The 23675-nt window shown below is 40.3% G+C and overlaps 1 protein-coding gene across 10 annotated transcripts in view; it reads left to right on the top strand.

Moving 5' to 3' along the window:
- STK39 (serine/threonine kinase 39) overlaps positions 1-23675 on the top strand; it is a 323493-nt gene that overhangs the window by 199872 nt on the left and 99946 nt on the right. For 8 of the 10 annotated variants that reach the window (XM_049106329.1, XM_049106336.1, XM_049106335.1 and 5 more), the window contains exons 12-14: positions 32-61; positions 8089-8151; positions 9910-9977. In XM_049106329.1, coding sequence (XP_048962286.1) covers positions 32-61; positions 8089-8151; positions 9910-9977 — 161 coding nt within the window. The remainder of the gene's footprint in view (positions 1-31; positions 62-8088; positions 8152-9909; positions 9978-23675) is intronic. The other 2 variants (XM_049106330.1, XM_049106331.1) reach the window with 2 other exon arrangements.

Here is a 23675-nt window from a genome sequence, read left to right as displayed (position 1 = left end):
GTGTATTAATGGATATGCAATTGTTTTACAGTCACGAAGAGTAAAAGAAGAAAATCCAGAGGTGAGTGGTGGTTATTTATTTTTAAATATTTGGACCAACTGACCCCCCCCCCGACTCCCCTCCACTGCCCCTTGTGATGTCAGAGTGTGATCCATTTGGGGAAGAGACTTCAAAATTTTATTCTCATGGAGTAGCAGAAGAGAAAAGGCATGTAGACTTGCAGGTCCTGATTCTGTCTGAGTTACTTTTGGGCTTTATAAATTGGGACGGATGATTTTATTCTCTGAGCCTCAGTTTCCTTCTCTTGTCAGATGGTGATGATCACACTACTTTTAAGTTGCTGTGAGGTTTACCACAGTTATGCACATAAAGCGCTCGCTGGGTGCTCAACTTAGTACTCGATTGATCTCAATTCTTCATATTACTGTCATTTAGAAAACACAGTAGGTGTACAGGCAAAATCTCTTCTAGATTCTTAGTACAATACGGCAGATATAAAATGGTTAGAAAAACAAAAAAAAAACAAAAAAAATAAAATAAAAAGGTTAGAAACTTCACATTGACTCTGTTGGTCTTGGCTTTACCGTCTCCTGGGTAATTTTGTAGGCAAGGAACACTCCTTAGCTTCCCTTTGAGAACTGGTCATCTTTTGATTAACTTTATTTCTTCCATCTGGTTAATTATCCTAATACTAATGATGACTATAGTTCAAAAGCCTTGCTAATTATTTTAGAGAAAATTTGAATATATTTAAACAGTTCCAAATATTTTATAGACCTAGCAATTAATGTGTGCCTTGCAAATTCTCATTAAGAAAACAGAAGACTTTGGGTTACAAAATGATATCCATCCCAATTTTTTTTTTTTAATTAGCAGACATTTCTTTTTGATGAAGTGAAGTAAATCTTCCATTCCACACTAAGGGGCAGTAGCCAACTGGACCTTCTGAGAAGAGCGCATTGGAGCCAGGAGCCACTGTTTCTGTTACTCCGCCCTCCTTCTGGTCTCTTCATCTTTCCTTTCCCACCCATAGGCCTTCCCTAGGGATTGTTCAGTCGGCCTGCCTCCCATTATTAACGGTCCTTCAGTTCCTCTTTCTTCCTGTGTTTCTCACAAGAATTAACCTTTTCATTTTATACATAAAATATGTTTCATCAAGGAAGTGGTCCCTCTCTGTTACAAATGGTGGTGATGAGCTCCACAAGTAGGACCCAGCGGCTACACACATGTGCTGGTCTTTAGAATGATCTTAGCCAGGTATCCTGATCTCTGCCCTCTTCCTGCCCACTTTCCAATTTTACTTTCAGTGAAGTGCAGAGTCAGAGTTTTTTCATCTACTTCCTAGAGTGTCTCTCACTAAAAGTGTCCATCCTACTTAGAGAACAAAATAATGGGATTCAGGTAGCAGCATGATGCAGAAAGCATTCGTATTGGTTCACTACAGGATGTCTTTATTGGAATGTATTCACTGAATCCTGCCTCACCTGGTACAGACATTGATGGGTGTGGGTCTTTCCTCTTGAGGATTTAAGTTTATTCTGACAGTATCTTTCTATGTGCTTGTTGAAATTGCTCTGCTAACTGATCTGTTATTTGGATATGAACGGCATCTTTTTGGCAAGAGTATTTTCTGCATAAACAGGAAAGAGTAACAGCATGCTGGCAGTTAATTATCATCACTATTGACCTTCTCGGGTGGGATTTGTCTTAGGCTCTTCACTGTATCTCAACTCATTTGATTTCCCAGAGGTGCATGTCTATTCCCATGCTGGTTTATAATTAAGGAAACATAGATAGCCTTATTTTTGTGAAAGGGTTAATGTCTTCGAACGTAAACACTGACGAAATTTTAGGAATAATCAGCCCCACCTGCTATTGCATAGCTCCTCAGGGCAGTTTTTTGCTTTGTTTTCTTTTTCCTTTTCTTCCCCCTAGTTTTGTTTGTTTTTCAGGGCTGGCATTTCAATATCCTGAGCTGTGTTAAGAGCAGCTACAATGATGGTTCGTCTGTCCTTTCAGCTTTTAATTAAAGTAGCTCCCTGACCTGCCAACCACCTAAGTTCACTTTTTGTGAGGCAAAAAAATATTTATCTATTACAAAAAGAATTACAACTGTTGGCTATGTAAATAGGCAACAAATAAACACACACACACACACACACACACACACACACACACACAGGCATACTCTGCGTACTGTTTTAGTAGGTTTTGGGGATTCATCAGTGAGGAAAAAAAACATGAAATCCCTGTGCCTGTGGCTCTTGCATTTTGATGGGAGCAGATAAACAAGCAACAGCTTTCCTAAATCAGTAAATTATGTGGTTTGTTACCATGGAATAGGAGCAATGGGGAGAAACGGGGTGGAAAGTACAGGGAATGTGCTAGGGGATTGTAATTTTAAATGGGTTGGTCAGGGTGGGTGTTATACTGAAAGAGACACAAAGACTTATAAAAGGTATGGAACGATTAGAAAAAAAGAAAAAAAAAAAAACCCTGAAGAGCCACTTTTATTTTACGACCCCTCTCGCCCCTAGTGTTCTTTCCGTAGAGGTGCCCCTGCCTCTATTTTTAACTGCCAAGTAGTGTTACCCTGGGTGGATTTACATGGCTTATTTAACCATTAACTTCTTGGTGAGCATTGAGGTTACTGTTATAAACTGCATTCCATTAACATTTTGTGTATGCGTTTTCGGGGGCACATAGTCAAGTAAAATAATTTAAAGAATTTAAAGAACTGTGACAAAAATCTGATTTTGAATTTATAATAGCTATCAAAAGCTGAACCACTTTTAATTATCTTAATTTTTTTTTAAGATTTTATTTATTTATTCATGAGAGACAGAGAGAGAGGCAGAGACACAGGCAGAGGGAGAAGCAGGCTCCCTGCAGGGAGCCCAGTGTGGGACTCGATCTCCGGTCTCCAGGATCAGCCCCCGCCCCCCCAAGGTGGTGCTAAACCGCTGAGCCACCCAGGCTGCCCCTATCTCACATTTTTGTGAATTGTATCACAACAAAGCTGAGAATAAAAAAGCAGTACCAATTTATATAGCCTTCTGACAGTGTACCTTATACTTTAAAAATATGTTTTGAAAAATATTTTATTTATTTATTTGACAGAGGGCTAGAGAGAGCCAGAGAGCACAAGCCAGGTTGGGGGAGGCGGGGAATGGCAGAGGAGAGGGAGAAGCAGGCTTCCTGCTGAGCAGGGAGCCCCTTGTGGGGCTGATCCCATGATCCTGGGATCATGACCTGAGCCCAAGGCAGACGCCTAACAGGCATAGCCACCCAGGCACCGCCTCCCCACTCTTAAACATCTTTGAGGGTGAAAATGCTTATCTGTGCCAACTGGCACATTTAAATGTCAGAGTTTACATTTTAATAAGCTTTTCTAGAATGCTCATCATTTAAATTGCCGTTTATTTACTTGACTAGAAGCCACTAGAAGCGTGGGCTAGTATTCATATTTGTGTTCCTTTTACGTTTAGTGGACACTATACATGTTCATTGGTGACCTGAATATCCACATGCTGAAATAGATATAAAACAAGTGCCTGAAGAGGCATATCATATTTATGAGTAGGTCAGAAGAGAGCGGGGAAAAATCAGAAGATGTTACGTAATTGAGCTGAAGTTCAGAGAAGGTAGCCTTACTTAGTACTTCCATGTTCAGACAGAGTAAGATGCTCCGATGAAGGAAGTGGTGTTTTTAGAAATCCTTAATTTGTAAAGGGCTCTTTGACTTCCCTAGGATAATGTACCAGGCAGATTGTCCAGGTATAGCATTTGTTGGAGAAGATCAAGGAAGTCAAGGTGGGGGGCCTTGGGAAGATATACTTGGTGTGGCATGTTTGGAGAGCTCCTAAATCCGGGAAAAATTCCAGTGTAACGTGTAAAGGGCCAGAGTTACACCACCTGTCTTAGGATTTTTACTCAAGAAAATTGGTCCTCCTGTTTTCCTAATCTGACGTTTTAGGAATAGTTTTGTGAAGTATTAGTTAAGACCTACTGGTAATTCAGTTTGTCATAAATAGATAATTTATGCTCATTTCGTTTATTTATTATTATATTCCACTTGGATGGCAGAAGCCAGTGGTGACTTAAAGGTAACTATATTGTTAATAATATAACAATAGTATTAATAATGAAATTAATTAAGCAGATACTTAATCTATGCCTGATTTTTACATGAAGCAGTATTATCAGGTCTGTGGCATTGTGGGAATTCTACAAAAGCAAAGCAGAGAGCCTGCTTTCTGGAAGCTTCTCATCTCTTTGGAGATGTGGGCGTCTGGGGTGGTATTTGCAAGACTGGCTTCCTTAGGTGGGGTTTCCCAGCCTATATGCCATCCTAGCTTATAGAAAACCTGTCAACGCTTATCTCATTATTGATCTTCTTCCTTGACCAGTGATTTGGGAATCTGTTTTTGTCAGATTATGAAAATAATCAAAACATGTTTTATGATTTTAAAAATCTGTTTTGCTTTATTTCCTAATTTTCTATATAAATGTAAAATTGCCTTAATCTTTACATTCATGCTTTCTCTGGGTTTCCTTTAACTGAGGGAGACCTTTGCTAAGGCTTCCACTTAAAGAAGCATTCTTTTTACAGCAGCCCCTCTGTTAGGTGGCATGAAAACAAATGATTTGCAACCCTGACACCACATCAGAGAAACTGAAAGCTTTAACAATGTAGATGCCCAGAACCGCCCCTCAGATTGTGATTTGGCAGCTGGGAGTGATGTCCAGGCAACCGGGATTTTTAGAAAGCTGCTTACACGATTCTTTTTTTTTTTTTTTTCTTTTTTTTTTCTTTTTTTTTTTTTTCAATTTTTATTTATTTATGATAGTCACACACACAGAGAGAGAGAGAGAGAGGCAGAGACACAGGAGGAGGGAGAAGCAGGCTCCATGCACCGGGAGCCCGACGTGGGACTCGATCCCGGGTCTCCAGGATCGCGCCCTGGGCCAAAGGCAGGCGCTAAACCGCTGCGCCACCCAGGGATCCCCTGCTTACACGATTCTGATGCATGGCTAGGATCAAGAACACTGGCTAGGGGCACCTGGGTGGCTCAGTGGTTGAGCATCTGCCTTTGGCTCAGGTTGGGATCCTGGGTTCGAGTTCCACATCAGGGCTCCCCATAGAGAGCCTGCTTCTCCCTCTGCCTATGTTTCTGCCTCTCATGAATAAATAAATAAAATCTTAAAAAAATACTGGCTAGGAAAACCACAACAGTCATTCTGAATCCAAAAGTCCACACTAAAATCCAGAAAGATTGCTTGAAATTTCTGAAGATTTATTATAAATATCTGTCCGAAATCTTAAGAAGAAAAAAGGGAGAGAAGGGAGAAAAAAAAGAAAGATGTTTCAGAACCCCCCAGGAGACGTGGTCCTTATTTAACCACATGTAATGAAGCCAGGTGGTAAGGTTTGTTGGCTGAGGCCTCAAAAGCCCATAAGAGCTACATCGAAGAATTTTATTACATAATCTAGGCTAGGTTAATGGAGCAAATGTTCTGTTTCCTGACTCTGATAGTTTGTTCTAAGGAGAAAATAAATTGGGTGTGGATTTAGGTTGAGTTAATTTTACTAGAGATTAGTCACAATGCAAAAGCTAAATTTATTGCTTATGTTTACTCATTGCTGTTGCCTGATTGTTAGAACTGCTGTTAGCTTTGTTAGTGTATTTCCGGTGACATTGTATACATGTTGTGTTACATACATTTGTGGATGGAGGCAAATATTTGATTTCTCCCTCCAAATTTATTGGGCTTAGCTTTGTCATCACAGATGGCTTTGACTTGATACTTTTCTGCCACCATTTTCTAAAAGACGTTCTTATTTCAGGTGACTGGCTTTCTGACTTTTTGTGATTAATGTTAGATTTGTCATCAGAAATCTTCTGTATTTCTGAAAATAAGCCTTCTATTTTGTAATGATTTTAGATTTTGAGAAAAGTTGCAAAAATAGTACAAAGTTCCTGTACACCCTTCATCCACTGTTACATTCTTATGGGACCCTGGTATATTTTTCACAACTAAGAAACGGAAGTGCTATATCACTATCACCTAAACTGCACGCTGTGTTCGTATTTTACTAATTTGTCCACTAATCCCCCCCCCCCTTTTTTTTGGTCCCGCAATCTAATCCAGGATAACACACTGCATTTAGCCTAGTAATTTTAAAAATAGAAAAGGAGAAGATTAGGAGAAGATTTCTCTATTTTGGGATCTTTGCCCCCTCTTTCACCCAGTCTCAGAGAGCTCTTTCCAGGGTGGGATCCACCCGTAATCTGTTCTTCTCTTCCCCTTCAATCAAACATCCATTCTCTCAAATGTGCTTCTTATAGCAAACTGCTTAAAGCCCCCCCCCCCATTCTAGTAAGCAAATTTATATTACACTCTGATGAATAATAACACTTGCTTAATATGTTAGCTTTCCTGTAATTTTTTTAATATTTAAAAATATATAGATCCTGAACTGATAGAATGAGGTCCACAGGGTAACATGTGGGTGATTGGTCATCAAGGAAGATGTTTTATACAGGAAACTTTCCTCTCCACCACTCCTGTGCACCTCTGGATATTTTCCTGAGAAATTACCTGTTTTGCTTGTGTACCGGCAAGAAGCAGAGGCTAGTCCCTTTGCTAGGTGCAGGGTTGCTCCTACAGAGTGAGGCAGCACCAGGGAACTTGGGGATCCAGCCCCCAGTCTGGTTAGCCAGCTTTCCATCCTGATGATGGCCTAGTAAGGAAGCAGGGCAGAAAATGGGACCTTCCTCGGAGGAGGAGACGTTTTCATCTCTAGTAAATGCCATTAAGGATTTTCAGTTTAGAGTAGTCTTTTGACTAAAGGTTAGAATATTCTGTAAGTGCTGATGTGGCTTTTGGTTGTACCTCAAGCCTTAATGGAGATTGTGGGATCAGTCAGCATGAAGGGTTCTTTATAAGGGATCCTTTGGTGTAGGCCCAGGTCCTCTGGCTGGTTAAAGAATACAGGTTGTTTCTTCTTATATAATCATTTTCCCCCAACATTTTACTATGAAAAATTTCAAATATATAGCAACATTAAAAGTGTTGTATAGTGAACAGCCACATACCTCCCCCTATATCCTACCATTACTATGCTTTATCACGTGCACATCTGTTTATCCATCTGAGTCCATCTTCATTTTTTAGATGCATTTCAAGGTAAACTGCAGACATTAGTACACTTCCCCCTCTTACTTCATTACTAACATAGCTATTTTGAGGAAGCCCAGAGAGTAAGAATTTTACGTCTTCAACTTTAGAAAACTTATGAAAAATTTCTGATGACTTCCGATTATTTTTTTTTTTACTTCCGATTATTTTTAGAATCGATAGTAGTTTTAGAAAATAATATATATTTTTCATTATCATTGCTGTTCCTCTTGTTTTTTTTCTTTTTGGTCTTTCAAGTTTTGTTTGAGGGCACAAGAGTTCACAAAAGTAAGGGTTGAGGCAAAAATACTTTTGGTACCACGTTAGGGTTGGATTTCCAACTCGAGAGAAAAAATAACCTATCAGTTTGGCGTTTCTTTGGGGGAAATGTGCTTTAAAAGTCCAGCTACCCTTATATATTTTTTAAATCCAGTGAATAAATTGTTCAAAGTAATGATTAAAGGTCAAGTAATGATTAAAGGTTGCTAATCCTAACATCCTTTCATTGAAGACCTTTAACTTTAGACGAAATTCTGTGACAAGAACAAATGGTCCTAGAGCATCTTCCTGTTACCAGATTTAAAATATCAAATAGTCCATGCCTTTTCACTTTAGCTCAGTGGCTCTCTGAAAGCATTAGGATCGCCCAGGGCACTTGTTAAAGATATGCATTCTTTCTCATCTCCATGAAATTCTGAATCATAGGCTAGTGGGGCCCAGGAATCTTTACTGTGTGTCCTAGGTGATTCCAATGAAGGTAGTCAAAGGGCCACACTTTGGGGAAAAACTGCTTTAAAATTACTTCTGTAAAATTGTCTCTGATAATTGGGACTTAGTGTAACCACACTGACCTTAATGTCTCATTTTGGTTGCCTTAAGTACTGTAACGGTGGCTCTCTTAACAGATGGCGGTGAATGCCAGCAGTATACCCGAGCAAATACAGTCCCTCTCTGTGCAGGACTCTCAGGTATGTTTTTCCACTAGTCATTTACGTTTGAGATGATTTGTAGACCTATTATTAGAAAAAAAAAACAACATTTTCAGAAGATAGACAGTTTCAGGGCAGTCCATCAGATTTGGGGCTTGTAAACTCTTTTTTTTTTTTTTTTTTTTTTAATAGGTATGGAGAAAAGAGTACTGTTACTCTTGACCATGATTTTCAGAACCTCCAACCTTTAAATGATAGGTTCAAAAGCAAGGATTGATTACCAGACTGCTTCTGAAATTGTTGGTACTGTGTGAAATAAGGAAAGAAAATGACTCCCCATTCTGTTAGATTCTAGCCACAAAACTGTAGAGTTAATTGATAGTCTTTTCTTTTTGGCTCCCTGTTGGATTTCTACAACCTGTTTTCATAATTCTTTTATCATTGAATTTATGGGCCAATTTATCTCTACAACTTGCCTTGTAAAAGTAAAAGTCCAGGGACTGTGGAATGCATTTATATTAAAAGTCATATGATGGAAAGCATATGCCATGAGTTATGTTGGATGCTGATTCAGGGTGCTGAGCAATTCAGGGGAGGGACACGGGCATAGTACCAGAGTTCAGGCCCTTGTTCTGGTTTTGTTGTATAATTCATAGGCAAGCCCTTTTGTTCTCAAAGTCATAATACTATCAAGCATCACCAGCCTTGGGATCACATCTTTGTCCCTCAGATCTGCATATCCATTGATAAATTCATTTTCATCCTACCTGTTGTGTGCTGATGAAAGCAGCCGTAAACTGCGGAGAGAATGATGGGATTTCATGGTTGCGGGAAGCCTGGAGTCAGACATCTAGTCCTTGTCCCTTATTTTGTAGCTGAGGAAACATAGACTTGAAGAGGCTAAGTGGCTCATGCAAGGTTGTATAACTGGTTGGAGGCAGAGCCAGGATTCGGTTCAGGTCTTTTTACTCTAACAGGCAACTCCGTAAAACAACTTGAGGTAAACTGAGGGGACTGGTTGAATGACAAAAGGCAAGTTAGGAATGATAATTTGTCAGAAGGCCAATAGAATGAGGGAAAGAGGATTAGGACAACTTGTATTATATCAATTATAGTTGCTAAATCATTGTCATATACATTATTTATTCTTCCAGCAAACTTTTGAGACTGGTAATATCCCCACGTCATAAGTGGGGAAAAGAGGTTCAGAGAATGACTTGCTCATGGTTGCATGTCTGGTCAGTGGCAGAACCAAGTCTTGACCTAAAATCTCTCTTCTTCTACTCCCGAGGGAAGGTCTACTGTCCAGGGATTTGTAGGAGTAGGGAGGGGCTGTGGAGTAGAGGCATTTGAGGTTTATGATCTATTTTTAAGGAAAGAGGTTCTAGGTAAGAAAGACGGGGAAGATGAACAGTGGCCTAATCAACTGGATCCCACCTCCCTCTGCCTCCTCTGGGGTTAAGGTGCTCGACCTTTGCACATCCCCAGGTCCCAGCGGGATGCCCCTTTAAGAGAGCTGACCCTTCTTCATTGGACTTCAGCTTATACCCCTTGTTCATAGGACCCACCCTACAACTGAGGTTTTCTGCTTGAAACATTTGGCTCTCCAGCTGGGATGGGAATTAGGCAATATTCCAGCCTTCACTTTGAGGTGTTACGTGGCCACACAGGACCTGCCATGCATAAAGACCTGGTTTGGAAATTTCCAGAAAGGGTCGTGTGAATCAAGGGATAAAATGATTTTATTCATTTGTTTTTCTGAGTTTATAACAGTGTTTGCGGTTTTGTTTTTTAAAGGGCCTACCCAATGCTAGTGAAGACTATAGAGAAACTTCTTGTGCTGTGAACCTCGTTTTAAGATTAAGGTAAATAATACTGTTTATTTTATATTGCTTTTGCTATAGTACAATATTCTTATCTCCTTCATTAACTTTTCATAATATTAGCATAAAATAAAATTGTTAGCTTACTTGATTTCGCCAAACAGCTAGTGTATGCGGTATTATTCCCAGGGCTAATTGTTCTATTCTAATTGCTTACTAAAGAAGAATAAGAACGAAAGCATCAGATGAGTGTGTCTGCAGGCTCAGTGTACCCTTCATTAAGTTTTTTTCCTTGCCTTTTCTTTCTTGGGCTTTTTTTCCCGTTTAAAAAATTTTTTTTACAATGTAAGATCACAGTAAGAGATTTTTAATGAGTTTCTTTCACACTTTGGCAGTCAGTGTGACAGAAATAAACCATGCTTGTACTACAAGTTGCCTGTTCAGAACATTTCTCAGTGGCAGGTTTGATCAGCTACTGTGGAGAAATGACAGATGTATTTTGAAAGAACCCTCAGTCTTCTAGGAAATGGATACAAGTATGGTGCCTGACAGTGCAGGCTCTGTATCTAGTGAACGAAAGTTCTTTCTGTTTCATGGACTTCTAAATTGTAAAGTTCATCTAGATGTGGATTCTTTGTTGAGAATATGGTGTCTGAAGACACACTTGCTTCCACTTAAACAGCTTAAGTCACCAGGTTAGTCAGGATACCATCACATTTTTGAAGGTGTTTTAAAGTAAGTTACACATGTGTTCTCCTTTGACAATTCAACAAATAAAACATATGGCTGATGGACCATTTTCAGAGCCGCGGCTATAAACAAGGGGCTTCGTCTTCAAGGTCGGTTTCCAGCCATCTGAGTGCTCCTGGTCTGTCAGGGTGGATAATCGTGACCATAATCACCCCTTCCTTCTGATGGTCATTTACAATCTGCCGTGTGTTTTCACACGCTTACCAGGGGAACTGCACAGCAAGCCTCGGCGTGATTTAATTCAGAGATGAGTTTCCAGTCAAGAAGTAAAATTATTATGAGAGACTCCTTTCCTTATATTTGAAAGTAGCCTTGATTACGATTTGCAATTATGCGAAGAACAAATTTGCAATTATCCAAAGAACAAAGTAGCCCATTCCTTTCTTGTTGGACTTTGGAACCAGGTGCTACTTTCACTTACTTTTCACATGTTCATTTATTTATTCATTCCACCAATATGTATGATAAAATCGCTGGGCCGAGCTCTGTGTGTGTTCCTGAGATAGAGCCGTGAGCGAGACTGGAGGTTACCGTCCAGCCCACTCGAGTGTGTGGTGTTGGGAGTGACCCTCAGAGTCCTGTCATCCAGCCTCCTACTTTATGTAAGCAGGAATTTTTTTCTTCTGTGGTGTGCTGGGTATCTACTCGGCCTCTGTGTGTACTTGAGCTCTTTTTGCCTGAATCGTTCCTGTGATTCTAAAACACTTTGTCATGGTTCACCTTCTTCCTTGAGAGATTCAACCAATCTTCCTATTCTGGGCTCTTATGGGCTCAAATTCTGACCTTGAGAGCAGATACCAGGTTCTCTGGATGAAGACTTTCACTCTCTTCTGGAGAGTGTTTTAAAACACATAGATGTTCCTGAGCCTTACCTCCAGGTACTGTTTTGCTTTAGGTACTAGAACAGTATAGAACAAGCGCATCCCCTGGTTTTTCTAGAGTCATTTGTAGTTTTATAAGACTTATTCCTTTTTTCCTAGGCAAAACAGTACAAGTAAGCCTTGCTTCTCATAACATGCTTCTATATCCTCCTTACAATCCTGGCTGTTCACCTTTATTGACAAATAGTCTGTACTGGCTTTTGTTACCTTGTTCCTCACGGGCCTGGATGGTTTCTTCCTGAGTTTGTGGCTTAGATCCCTAGTCCTACATATCTTCCTACAGAAAGGGTCCACCTTCAAATAAGCTAAGGAACAGTGCATAGTGTCCATCTACCTGTACACACACATACGTACACACTTCATTTTGGAGCTCACAAGGGATATTAACATACTAGAGGTTCTAAGACTTTTTGCAGGGAAGGAATGTAAGTTGGTGTACTCTAAGACCTATTTGACCTCAGAACTTTCTTCATGGAGTCACTTTCCAGTGTAATGTTGTAGCACCCGCATTTAAATGCCGACCTCCAGATATGGCCTTAGCAGGCTAGAATACAATGGTAAGATTATGTGATTTTTTTTTTCTTCCCTGTTCACAATCTGTATTTCTCCTAAATCAGCCTAAATTTCCATTGCCTTTTGAAATAGCCATGCATCTTGGAGACCGATCTAGCATGACCTAACAGCCAAACAAAACCTCTGACTTTGTTATTTCCACTTGAAGGGCTATCAAGCCTAATTTGAACTACAACTTATGTTTTAAAACTCACTCGGGGGATCCCTGGTGGCGTAGCAGTTTGACGCCTGCCTTTGGCCCAGGGTGGGATCCTGGAGACCCGGGATCGAGTCCCATGTCAGGCTCCCTGCATGGAGCCTGCTTCTCTCTCTGCCTGTGTCTCTGCCTCTCTCTCTCTCTCTTTATGTCTATCATGAATAAATAAATAAAATCTTTAAAAACAAAAACTCACTCTGTATGTCTTAGCATTTGTCACTATAATAGTGAACCTGTTGGTTTTGACCCATTGCCTGCTGTCCCCCCATCCCATCCATGTTTCACTCATGATTGTCAGGGTTGCATATTAGTTATGTTTGGATATGTGTCTGTTGCCCATCTGACGAGCCTGTCTTTTACGTCTTTATCCACAACATTTATTTAACATGTTCAACACTTCAACAGAGGCTTCTGGCATCTTTTGGATACCACTCACTTTCTACATGGCTTTCAAAAATTAGTGAGTTATTTTTTTTTGGTATAGTTGCTCAACCAGAAACAAATCCTATTGACTTTACTGCTTTTTAGTGGATATTTAGCTAACTACTCAGAGGGATATCTATAAAAGGATCCCTTTAAATTATGACTGAAATTAAGACCTACCGATGATTTTTTTCTGAATCTAACTACCTGGAAATACTTCCAAAAAATAAAGATGAATTTTTATTTTTAGAAATTAGCATGACTTTTGGTAAGTATATGTTCATGCCTAATTGTATACATTTTTTTCCCTAAATGTTTTCAAGGTAAAACATTTAAACCATTTTTTTTTCATATTTGATAACTCTCGAATCTCTCAAGATACATACTTGGTTTCCTCTAAGGGCAGTCTTGGATTCCTCTAAGGAATCTCTCAAGATACATACTTGGTTTCCATACTTTGAGAAATAACCTTTTAAAATTATGATTTAAATGCTGTTAAGTTTTTGTGGTCACCGTGTGCTGACATAAAGGTAAGCAGCGAATCTAGTCATTCGTTCTGTAAGCATTTATTTAAGTACCTGCTATGTGCATTGCACTGTCTAGGGGCTATGATGCAACAGTGGGAGGAAAAAGACAAATTTAAATTTCTTGCCTTCTAGGAATGTACACTCTGGAGGCAGGGAGAGGAAATAATTCAAGTATTCATATTAGTTACATGATAAACCAAGTACTCTGCAGGAAAATCTACATCAGTCAGGAGGAAAGAAAGTCTGGGAGTGCTAGTCTGTATTAAGGCATAATAGCTTTCTCCAGTTGTATAATAAGTTACCACAAATTGAGTGGCTTAAAACAACACCCATTATCTCCGTTTTAGTAGCTCAGAAGTCTGGGCACAGCTTAAACGGTCTCTCGGCTATGTCTCACAACACTGCAATGAAGGCATGCTCATCTGGAGCTTGAGGTCGTCTTCCAACTAATTTGGGTGTTGGCAAAACTCAGTTTCTGGCATTTGTGGACTGAGGTCTTTGGCTCCTATAGACCACCCGTTACGCACACAGTTCACAGCACGGCTTTGCCTTTTTCAAGGGCAGAAGGAGGAAGCCATCTCCCTCCCTTCAAGGGCTCAGTCCCTCTGTTAAAGGTTTTTCACTGGATTAGGCCAGTCCCATCTACATTAATCAAAATCACCTGCTTTGGAACTTGAATTACATCTACAAAATCGCTTTACCTTTGCTGTATCACATTAACTTAGGCATGGGAGTGACAGCAAAGGTCTTGTTCACACCCAGGGGGAGAGGATTATGTGGGGCACGTACACCAGGGGACAGCGGTACTGGAGACCATCAAAGAATCCTGCCTACCACAAAAGGTCTCTCAAAGTAGTATTTGAGCAGATACCTGACAGATGTGAAGAATTAAGCCATGAGATTGTTTGCAGCAAAGGAATTCCAGGCAGAGCAAATGGTGATTGTAAAGATTCTGAGCAGGGAGCATGTTATAAGCAACTATAAAAACAGCCAGGGAAACACTGTGACCCAAAGGGGTTACGGGATCAGGCCAGAGAGTTAGCCAAGGCTGAATCATGTAGGGCCATCTAGTCTGTGGTGAAGACTGAGGACTTCACTGTTGGTGGGAAACCATTAGAGATTTGTGAGCCTGAGTTACATTTTAAAACAAGCAGTGTGATTGAATTATGGAGACTAGACCATACAGAGACCATTGGCAGGCTGTTGCAGCCTTGCAGAGAGCTATGATGTGACCTGGACCAGGGCAGGGAGTAATGGAAGTGGCAAAAAATTGTTGAATTCTGGATGGAGAGAGAACTCAAAGATTACTATTCAAGGTTTTGGGCCTGAAAATATGGGTGAATGGAGGAGAAGAGAGTTGGGACTGCAGGTTTGTGTGTAATCAAGAATTCAATTCCAGAAGTATCGAGCTTGGATTATCTAGTGGACATGTATGTGATGTCAAGTAGACATTTGGGTGCAAGAGTCTAGATTTCACGGGAGATTTCATTCTGGGCTAGAGATAATAATTTGAGAATTGTTGGTGCTTATGGTATTTAAAGCTATGAAATTAGATGGAAATCACCTAGGAGTGAATGAAGATAAGACAGGTTTTCTAGCACACTCTCAGGTGGTACATGGATGAGGAGCAGTCAACAGATTGGGAAGAAGAGGCTGGTGAGGTAGAGGAGAGAAAGGCGGTCCTGCAGACCGAACAGAGGAAATGTCTCAAGACAGGCAAGAGGCAAGAGCTGTAGCAGTTGGTATTCATAGGTGAAGGACAATAGGAACTGAGAATTCACATCGTATTTGGCAAAATGCGGTGCATTCTTGACCTTGGCAAGACTTGCTTTGGTGGAGTGTTGGGGACAAAAGCCTAAGTGAACTGGATTCAGGACAGAGTGGCAGGTGAGGACACGAAACAGCATGAATAGATTACTTGTTAGTACAGGTAATTCTTAACAGTTACTGTTCCAGGGGAGCAGAGAAATGGGGTAATAGCCCAATGAAAATATGGAGTACAGAGAGTCATTTTTAAAAAGGCATTGTTTATAAGTTAATGGGAAAGACACACGGAATGAGGGAGGGGACATTGTAAGACTTGTGTCCTAGGATGGATGGGACAGGATGATATCCAGCCATCCAAGCAGGTGAGTCTTAGAGGAATGGAGAAAGTCCCCTGTCGGACAGCGAGCGCAGCCACCACATGGAAGGGCAGGCAGATGTGCAAGGAGATTGAGGAGTGCGGCTATGTGAAGCCAGAAGTCCTCTTCCATTGTTTGTATTTTCTCCATAAGATAAGGAGTGTGATCAGTTGAAAGTGAGGAAGGGAAAGAAGTTTGAGGTTTGGGAGATGAAAGAATTGTGTAGGAGAGCTGGAGAATCAGTTTACAGGGAGATGTGGTGGGATGAGCAGGTTACACCAGCGATCACTTGAGGCTAGTGAGTGTGACTTTAAAGTGGAACTGGTAGCTTGATCCCTGAAATGGACTTAACCTGATGTCCCAGAATATAAATCTGTGTGTGTGTGTGAGAGAGAGAGAAAGAGACAGAGAGAGAGAGAGACAGAGAAAGAGAGATATTGATTATAATTAACACAGAAACACAACATTTGAAAACATTCATAGAGGAGTCTGTGAGCATACCCATGGGCCCCAGTTTTAGAATCACTGTTTAAGTCGTCGGCAAATGTGGGTGATGGAATGGCCTCCTGTGATCTCCTGTGTGCAACTCGATAGTCACCTGCCCCTTCTCACCACGAGCACTCCCTCATAGGTCCAATGTCCTTCTCTTAGAAACCTCCAAAATGACATGCTCTTCAAGAATCAAAGCCCTGCCACCAACAACCTGTTGTTGATCCTTGCCATACGATTTCTTCATTCTCCATTTCCTGTTTGGGAATTCCCTATTTCCTTGAGGTCATGTGATCCCTGTCTGGGCCCAGATAAACTGCCTCCCATAGAGCAGCCCACATGAGAGGGAGCTGGAGGATTGTTCTGGCCAGTGTTTATCAGATTAGAAACTCCGTGCTGCCTCGTTTTGTACCCTTCTCATTTCTTTACACATCAAGATTCTGATATATGTGTACACACATAGGTAAATAAACACACATACATACAAAAATATACTCCCCTTCTTTGGCTAGACCAGTGATTCCAATGTGTGGGCTATCTTATTGAGAAATAGTATGCTTGTCTTTATTCCCTGTGGCCATCTGGGCATAACATTTATGTGTATTGTGTTCCACCAGCTAGTGGGTAGAGACTTGCATTTAAGCCAGCCTGTCATCAATCCTTAACTAATGCCATATGGGTAGCTGCCTTCTTACCTCTTGGAAAAGGTCATTCTGACTTCTTTTTGACATAGCATCTTATAGACTTAACTGCAAGGAATATGGCTTCCTTCTCCCTCCTACCCCAGCTCCAGATGCCAGGTAAGCTTCCCCTTCATTTTGTAAGCAGGAAAGTGGGAAATGTTTTACTGCTCAAAAGGTCACATTCTGTAAGAGAAGACAAATACATGGTAGCTACAATAATATATTTGTTTTTCCATTCATTTCTGGCAACCCTAGGCAAAAGACTGAAGAGGTGAAAGCTAATTTCTTCCTTGAAAAAAAAAAAATACCCTGTTGCTTTACCTTGTTCTTAAAACTGACCTGCTGTGTTTAAGGCTGGAGCAAAAGGGTTAGACCTTGGGTCTCAGTGTTAAATGCTGGAGATAGTTTAAAAAGTAGATTTTTCTTTTTTTCTTTTGGGTACTTTTATGTAAATGTTTTCTTGCCAATTGTAGATATGGTAGTGTCATCTGTGTTATCAAAAAACTTGAGTAGCAAAAAAAAAAAAAAAAAAAAAAACTTGAGTAGCAAGGCACAACATAAGGAAATCCCCTTAAACACATCTAGGAGAAAGATCTGAAGTAGGCCATCTCATAATCTATATACTGTCAGTAGATGATACTATAATTTCTGATCTGAGTTGAACATTGTACAAATATTGTTGAATATTGTACAAATATTTTGCCATTAGTATATTTTTCATATTTTTCATAAAACAAAATAGTCATGTATTTGATGTAAAACATATGTTTTTGAGAACCAGGCTCAGTGATTTGGAAAAAATGACTTATCAGTTAAATTGTTAATTCCTTTGTGTAGATGCTGTTCATGCTTTGACAGCTCAGCCCCATGGATTACAGTTAAAGTTTTGCTGAAAGCAACCGTGACAGTTGCCACATACAGATGCTCTGGGAGGGCATAGCCCATCAATTTGCTCATAACAAATGTACCTCATTATTAGGTAGCATTATTATTACACCTTGAAGGGCCAATTAAAGACCCTAACAAAACTATTTTCCTGCTTGTAGGAAAGGATCTCTAGAATAATTTATTTTGATAAAAATCCTTTAGTATGACAATATTGCCTAATCTGACTTATTATTTTAATTTCTCTATTAAGAGGTGAATTTAGCTATTGGTATAGACTTAGAAAATCATAATTTCATAAAGAAAGCTGAAGCTAATAAAAACAATGTTGATCACTATTTTAGCATCACTATGAACTCTAATTTTACATTATCATCATTCAAGGGGAATTAGAATTCTTAAATGGTTCTCTAGCCTGTAAAATTGGGTTAATTGCATAATTTTTACTAGTCAAGTGGAGGCTTGATTAATTTTTCCCCAAAAGGCTAAATAGTGTGGGTATAGTGTTCAATTGTGGCAGTCCTTTCAGGCACATTTTTTCCCCCAACAAACTACTTATTTATGGCTTTCTTTGTGTGAGGCTTTGTTGAAAATCCAGAGATGAGTAAGACAGGGTTTCTGCACTCAAAGAGCTTACTGTGTAGGCGGAGAGATCAGACCCCGCTGAAATGACTCTAACACAAGGTAGAAAGGGATAAAGGCAATAAGGAAACAGATGAAAGAAGAGCTATGGGTAGTTAAAGGAAGGTGAGAACCCTTTTGTCTGAATGTTATCTTTGGTTACTTGTTCCCGCAGTAACTGGTGTTTATTTATTTTTTTAACATCCAAATTCAAGAAAAGTAATGGTTAGGTTGTATCCAGGGGCAATGTTAGGCTGTGGTCTTTGGAAACTGCCTTATCAGACTTAAATTATTTCTGACAAGATCACATTTGTGGTATAGCAGAGTTGTATGCATTATTATGTGGGTACCAAGTTATTTAGAAAAACAGTTGTTTAATGTTAAGAATATTTTGGCATCGTACTTAATTTTTTGGATTTTTTTTTTTTTTTTTTTTTTTTGGTAAATTCCTTTCCTCTGAGAATTGGAGTCATAGCTGCACATCTTGGCTTTGAAGTGAGATCCTTCAAAAAGGTGAACATCCTACTATGTACCAGGCACTGAGATAAGCACTGTTTATGCTTTATCTGTATCATCATAGAACCTCCACAACATCAATTCTGTCGTTACTGACATTTTACAGATAAGGAGATTGAGGTGCAAAGACATTTTACAGATAAGGAGATTGAGGTGCACTGAGGTGCATAGGGGTAGTTTGTCCAATACTACACAGCACAGAAGTAGCAGACCAGGTGTTGAACTTCAGACTGTTTAACACGCTGGTCTTCGCTCTTCCCCACTCGACTCTCTCTGGCCATGCTCTCTATTCAGTTCCATTTTGGGTGCAGTAAGAAACTCTTAGGATGGTTACGTTCAGCTGACCTCTTACTAAATATCATGTAAATATGTATTTTTTTAAAGATTTATTTCAGAGAAAGTGAGCATAGAGAGGGGCAGAGGCAGAGGGAGAGGGAGAAAGAGGCTTTAGCAGACTCCTCGCTGAGCTTAGAGCCCAATGTGAGGCTCCATCTCACAACCCTGAGCTGATACCAAGAGTCTGATGCTTAACTGACTGTACCACCCAGGGGCCCCTCATGTAAATATTTTTTAAACAATATTTCCTGATAAATTCATCATTAAATATTGTGATGGGAATACCTGAAAATATTTTACAGATATTACAAATAGCAGCTTTATAATTTTGTGGGTTTTTTAAGATTTTATTTGTTTATTAGATAGAAGAGGGGAGAGTACAAGCAGAGGCAGAGGCATAAGGAGAAGCAGCAGACTCCCCACTACGCAGGGAGCCTAACTTGGGGGCTCGATCCCAGGATCCTAGGATCATGACCTGAGCTAAGGCAGACGCTTAACCAACCGAGCCATCCAGGAGCCCCACGGTTTTATAATTTTAAACACACTGTCACATCACATGCCTGATTTCATTTTTCCTTTCATCCTATGTTTGCTGCCCACAGATGAAAAAGAGAGATGGGAGATGTTAAGTAACAGTTTTCTGTGGTTACAGAGCTAGTACCATAGACTGGAGACTGGGTCTTCCAGTGTTAATCCAGTGGTATATGGATGGGGAGTTGGGATAAGGGTAGGTGATGCAGAGTGGTGGAGGGTGTAGGCCTTGGGCATATATGAAACCCTTCTGCTGGTAAACATGCTAAAGGAAGGGGGATTTATGTTAAGAAGAATTTGATAATATAAGGAAAGCAAAATGGGAGAAGGAAAAACCATTCATGGGGGGATAAAGTCCCTTTAAAAAAATTTTTTTTTTTGTAGGGGGGCAGCCCGGGTGGCTCAGTGGTTTAGCGCTCTGGCCTGGGGGCCTGATCCTGGAGACCCGGGATCGAATCCCATGTCGGGCTCCCTGCATGGAGCCTGCTTCTCCCTCTGCCTGTGTCTCTGCCTCTCTCTCTCTCTCTCTGTCTCTCATGAATAAATAAATAAAAGCTTAAAACAATTTTTTTTTGACAGTGAAGCAAGAAGACATTTGTGAGTACAATGACTTTCAGCAATAGGGAATGTAAAGAATCCTTTGTTTTTGAGTGGTAAATGGTTTTCTTAGAAGTTTAGGAAATCAAAAGAAAAGGAAAAAATGAAATCATTCACTATCTTACTACACAGGGATGTGTCATTATGAACTTCTTCATGAATATTCTGGTTTTTTTCTACATTTACATTAATATGGGCTTCAAATACTTCTACAATAACGTTTTTAATATTTATAAAACACAATGTTTTATATGAAGGTAGATCTACATAATCCTTTTAAGTGGCTGCTTTATATTTTGATTGTGCCGAAATGTAGTACTTAAAATGTATTATTTGACATTCACAGAGTTCTCAGTTTTTTTGTATGGCAGCTTATAAAAGCTTCTGTGTGCAAAAATGATGTTTGAAAAGTGCCCAGTAGAAAAAGTCTCTTCCAGCATTGGATTTTGACCTCGGCGGTACCCTCAGACTTTGAGAAACCTGGAGATACATAGTGGAGGAAGCCTGGTGTCAAAGCACATGGGGATCGGAGGGGCTGGTTGTGGCTCTTGGTTCAGCAAAGAGTGTCACTATCCATGTAGCCCCTCACGCTGCCTTCTCTCTGTGTTAGGGTTGAGTTCTTAGGACCGGGTTTTAACAAAGGCACTGCACTGAGAAGCCACACGAATGAATGATTCCTGAGTAGGATCGGACACAAATGTAGGTTTCCATTTTGCAGCTGTTCTTTTGGGTTCTTCCTTCTAGTGCGTATTCCTTAAGAGCTGCTCTCTAGGCTGTCGGCTGTGAGCACCCTGGAGTTGGAGTGACACCTGTGGGACGTGACAGTTGGAAGAGATGAGAGAGAGGGCGAGCGCCTTTCTGCTTTTAGAGCCTTACATAACATCCAGCCTGTGATAGACCCTTAATGCGTGTGTGCTTCACAAGTGCCAACTGACCGACTCTTAACTAAAGGCAGGTCTCACAAACTTTTATCAAGATGCTTCACAACAGAGTTTGTTTTTGTTTTGTTTTGTTTTCTGGGGGCAGCTCTTTGTTTTTGAAGTTATAGTAGAAATGGGTACAAAAGTACTCCTTTACTAGGTTCTCTCTGTAAAAGTTCTCAAGCAAGGTAATACCTTGAATATAACCTCTGTATTTTATTTTTAAAATATAGGTAGGCCCCAAGCTCTAAGAACTGCAAGGCAGTTTCTGTGGCAGGGGTACAAAGGAAGCCCTGCTGGGTGAGGATCCTTACAGGAGCACGTGCTGCCCTTCCTACACACCCAGTCTGGATTCCCTCTGGGGTTGCCACCAGGATCCATTGGCCATGCCTGCCTCTGGGTCTCGGGGCCAAGTCTCAATGTGTGAAATTTGAAGTGTCCATATGATATGCTGCTGCTTCCAGACTCCTCCCGGGTACAACTTTCGCTGGTTTAAAAAAAAAAAACATAGAGCCTTCCTGGCCCCTATAGACAGCCTACAGGGAGAAGCTGCACACCTCTGTGGAGCTTACCAGTATCTCTAGCTCCGATGCAGGATGCTTTCGGAGAGCTGTCCTCTCACTCAGAGAAGTGCAGTGAATCGTGCCATGTCCCGTGCCCCATCAGTGTCAGGAGAAGGACCCCACGACCAGCCTGCCATGGCTGGGGGCTTCCTTCCTCTCCTCTCTCTCCTCTCTCCTCCTCACTTCTCTAGCCAGCAGTGGGTCCTCCCTGCTGGGCCAATGGCTTGGTCACGTTTCGGGGACTTTCACACCTTTCCTGAACTCTTCTTTCTCTTGAGCTTTTTAATGTCATTGAACAGAGAGGCAAGGAGAGAAAAATGTCTCAAAGGTAGCGGGTACCTTGGAAAGCTTTGGTGGCATTTAAGTCAATGTTAATTACCTGATCTCCTGGCTGAAATTTTATTTTTTTTTATTTTATTATTTTTTTTTTCCTGGCTGAAATTTTAACAAACGCCTTAGTATTTAAGTTATCCTCTCTGTCACTATGCAGAGGCTGTCGTCCTTCTCCTTTTTTATTTATATTCCTCCTTTCCTAGCTGCTGATGAGGTAACCTGCTGCTCCTTCAAATTCTAAAAATTCTCCTCTCTAGCCTTCTCAGGGAAGGTTGTCTCTTAGGACTTGTCCTCTTGATCAGAGCTGAATAATTCTGAAGATGGTTTGCGAAGTTATTTCAGTTCTCAGTTACCATATCCCTGGAGATAATGAGTGGTAAGGTTTCTTCCTGGAAATCTTGAGTCTTGGAAAGGTAACAAGCATATTTCAGTTTGGGAGCTTTCTTCATATTAACTTTTTTCTCCCCATTGAAACTAGGCTCCCTAGAATATACTTTCAACTTTATTTTGCAGTTCCCAGAGTGCTGGAAAACTTTGTTCTCCTTGGTAAAATTCATACAGTTGCTAACTGGTGGTGTAGTGGGAAATCTCTGCTGCCAGTGAGTTTCATTGGTTGGTCTTTGTATTAGTTCTCTATTGCCGCTGTAACTACCACCACCTAGTGTTTAAAACAGCACCAATTTATGATTTTATAGTTCAGTAATGAGCAGTCTAATACGGGTCTCAGCCTGAAATCAAGGTGTTCTCAGGGCTCAGAAAGGCTCTAGAGGACAGTCTGATTTTTTTTTTTAAGAATTTATTATTTTTTTTGGAGCCGTTTTTAGGTTCATAGTAAAATTAGGAGGAAGATAAAGAAGTTTGCTTTACCACCTGAGCCCACATATACTTCGCCTCCTCCATCATCAGCATCCTCCAGCAGAGTGATGCATCTGTAACAGTCTGGGAACCTGCACTGACACATCCTTATCACCTCAAAGTCCACAGTTTACATTATGGTTCACTTTTGGCAGTGTACATTCTGGGGTTGAACAAATTTATATAAATTTATTTTTTATTGGTGTTCAATTTGCCAACATATAGAATAACACCCAGTGCTCATCCCATCTAATGTCCCCCTCAGTGCCCGTCACCCAGTCACCCCCACCCCCCGCCCACCTCCCCTTCCCCCACCCCTAGTTCGTTTCCCAGAGTTAGGAGTCTCTCATGGGTTGAACAAATTTATAATGACATGTATCTACATTGTGTTATCATACAGAGTATTTTCACTGCCCTAAAATCCTCTGGGCTCCACCTGTCTCCCCTTCCACACGTCTTTCAACCACTCATCTTGTTGCTGTCTCCATAGTTTTGCATTTCCCAGAATGCCCTGTGTTTGGCACCATACAGGACATAGCCTTTTCAGATTGAATTCTTTTTAGCTGTGAATAATATACATTGTATGTTCTGCAGTTTATCTATTCACCTACTGGAAGACATCTTGGTTGCTTTCAAGTTTTGGCTATTATGAATAGTGCTATATAAATAATCCGTGTGTGGGCTTTTGTGTAGACATAAATTTTCAATTCTTTTGGATACAAGAAGTGTAATTGCTGGATTTTAAGGTAAAATTAGGGTTAATTTTATATTTACATATATACATATATATATTTATATATATATAAATATATATAATTATATATAAAATATATAATTATATATATAATTTATAATATATAATTATATATATACACACACATATATACATCCAAACTGCTTTCCAGAGTGGCTGTACCATTTTGCATTCCCACCAGCAA

This window comes from Canis lupus, chromosome 36 (genome assembly GCF_003254725.2).
Source record: "Canis lupus dingo isolate Sandy chromosome 36, ASM325472v2, whole genome shotgun sequence".
NCBI classification, from domain to species: domain Eukaryota; kingdom Metazoa; phylum Chordata; class Mammalia; order Carnivora; family Canidae; genus Canis; species Canis lupus.
The sequence above is the reverse complement of the archived record's forward strand: the minus strand, read 5'-3'. Positions and strand labels throughout refer to the sequence as shown.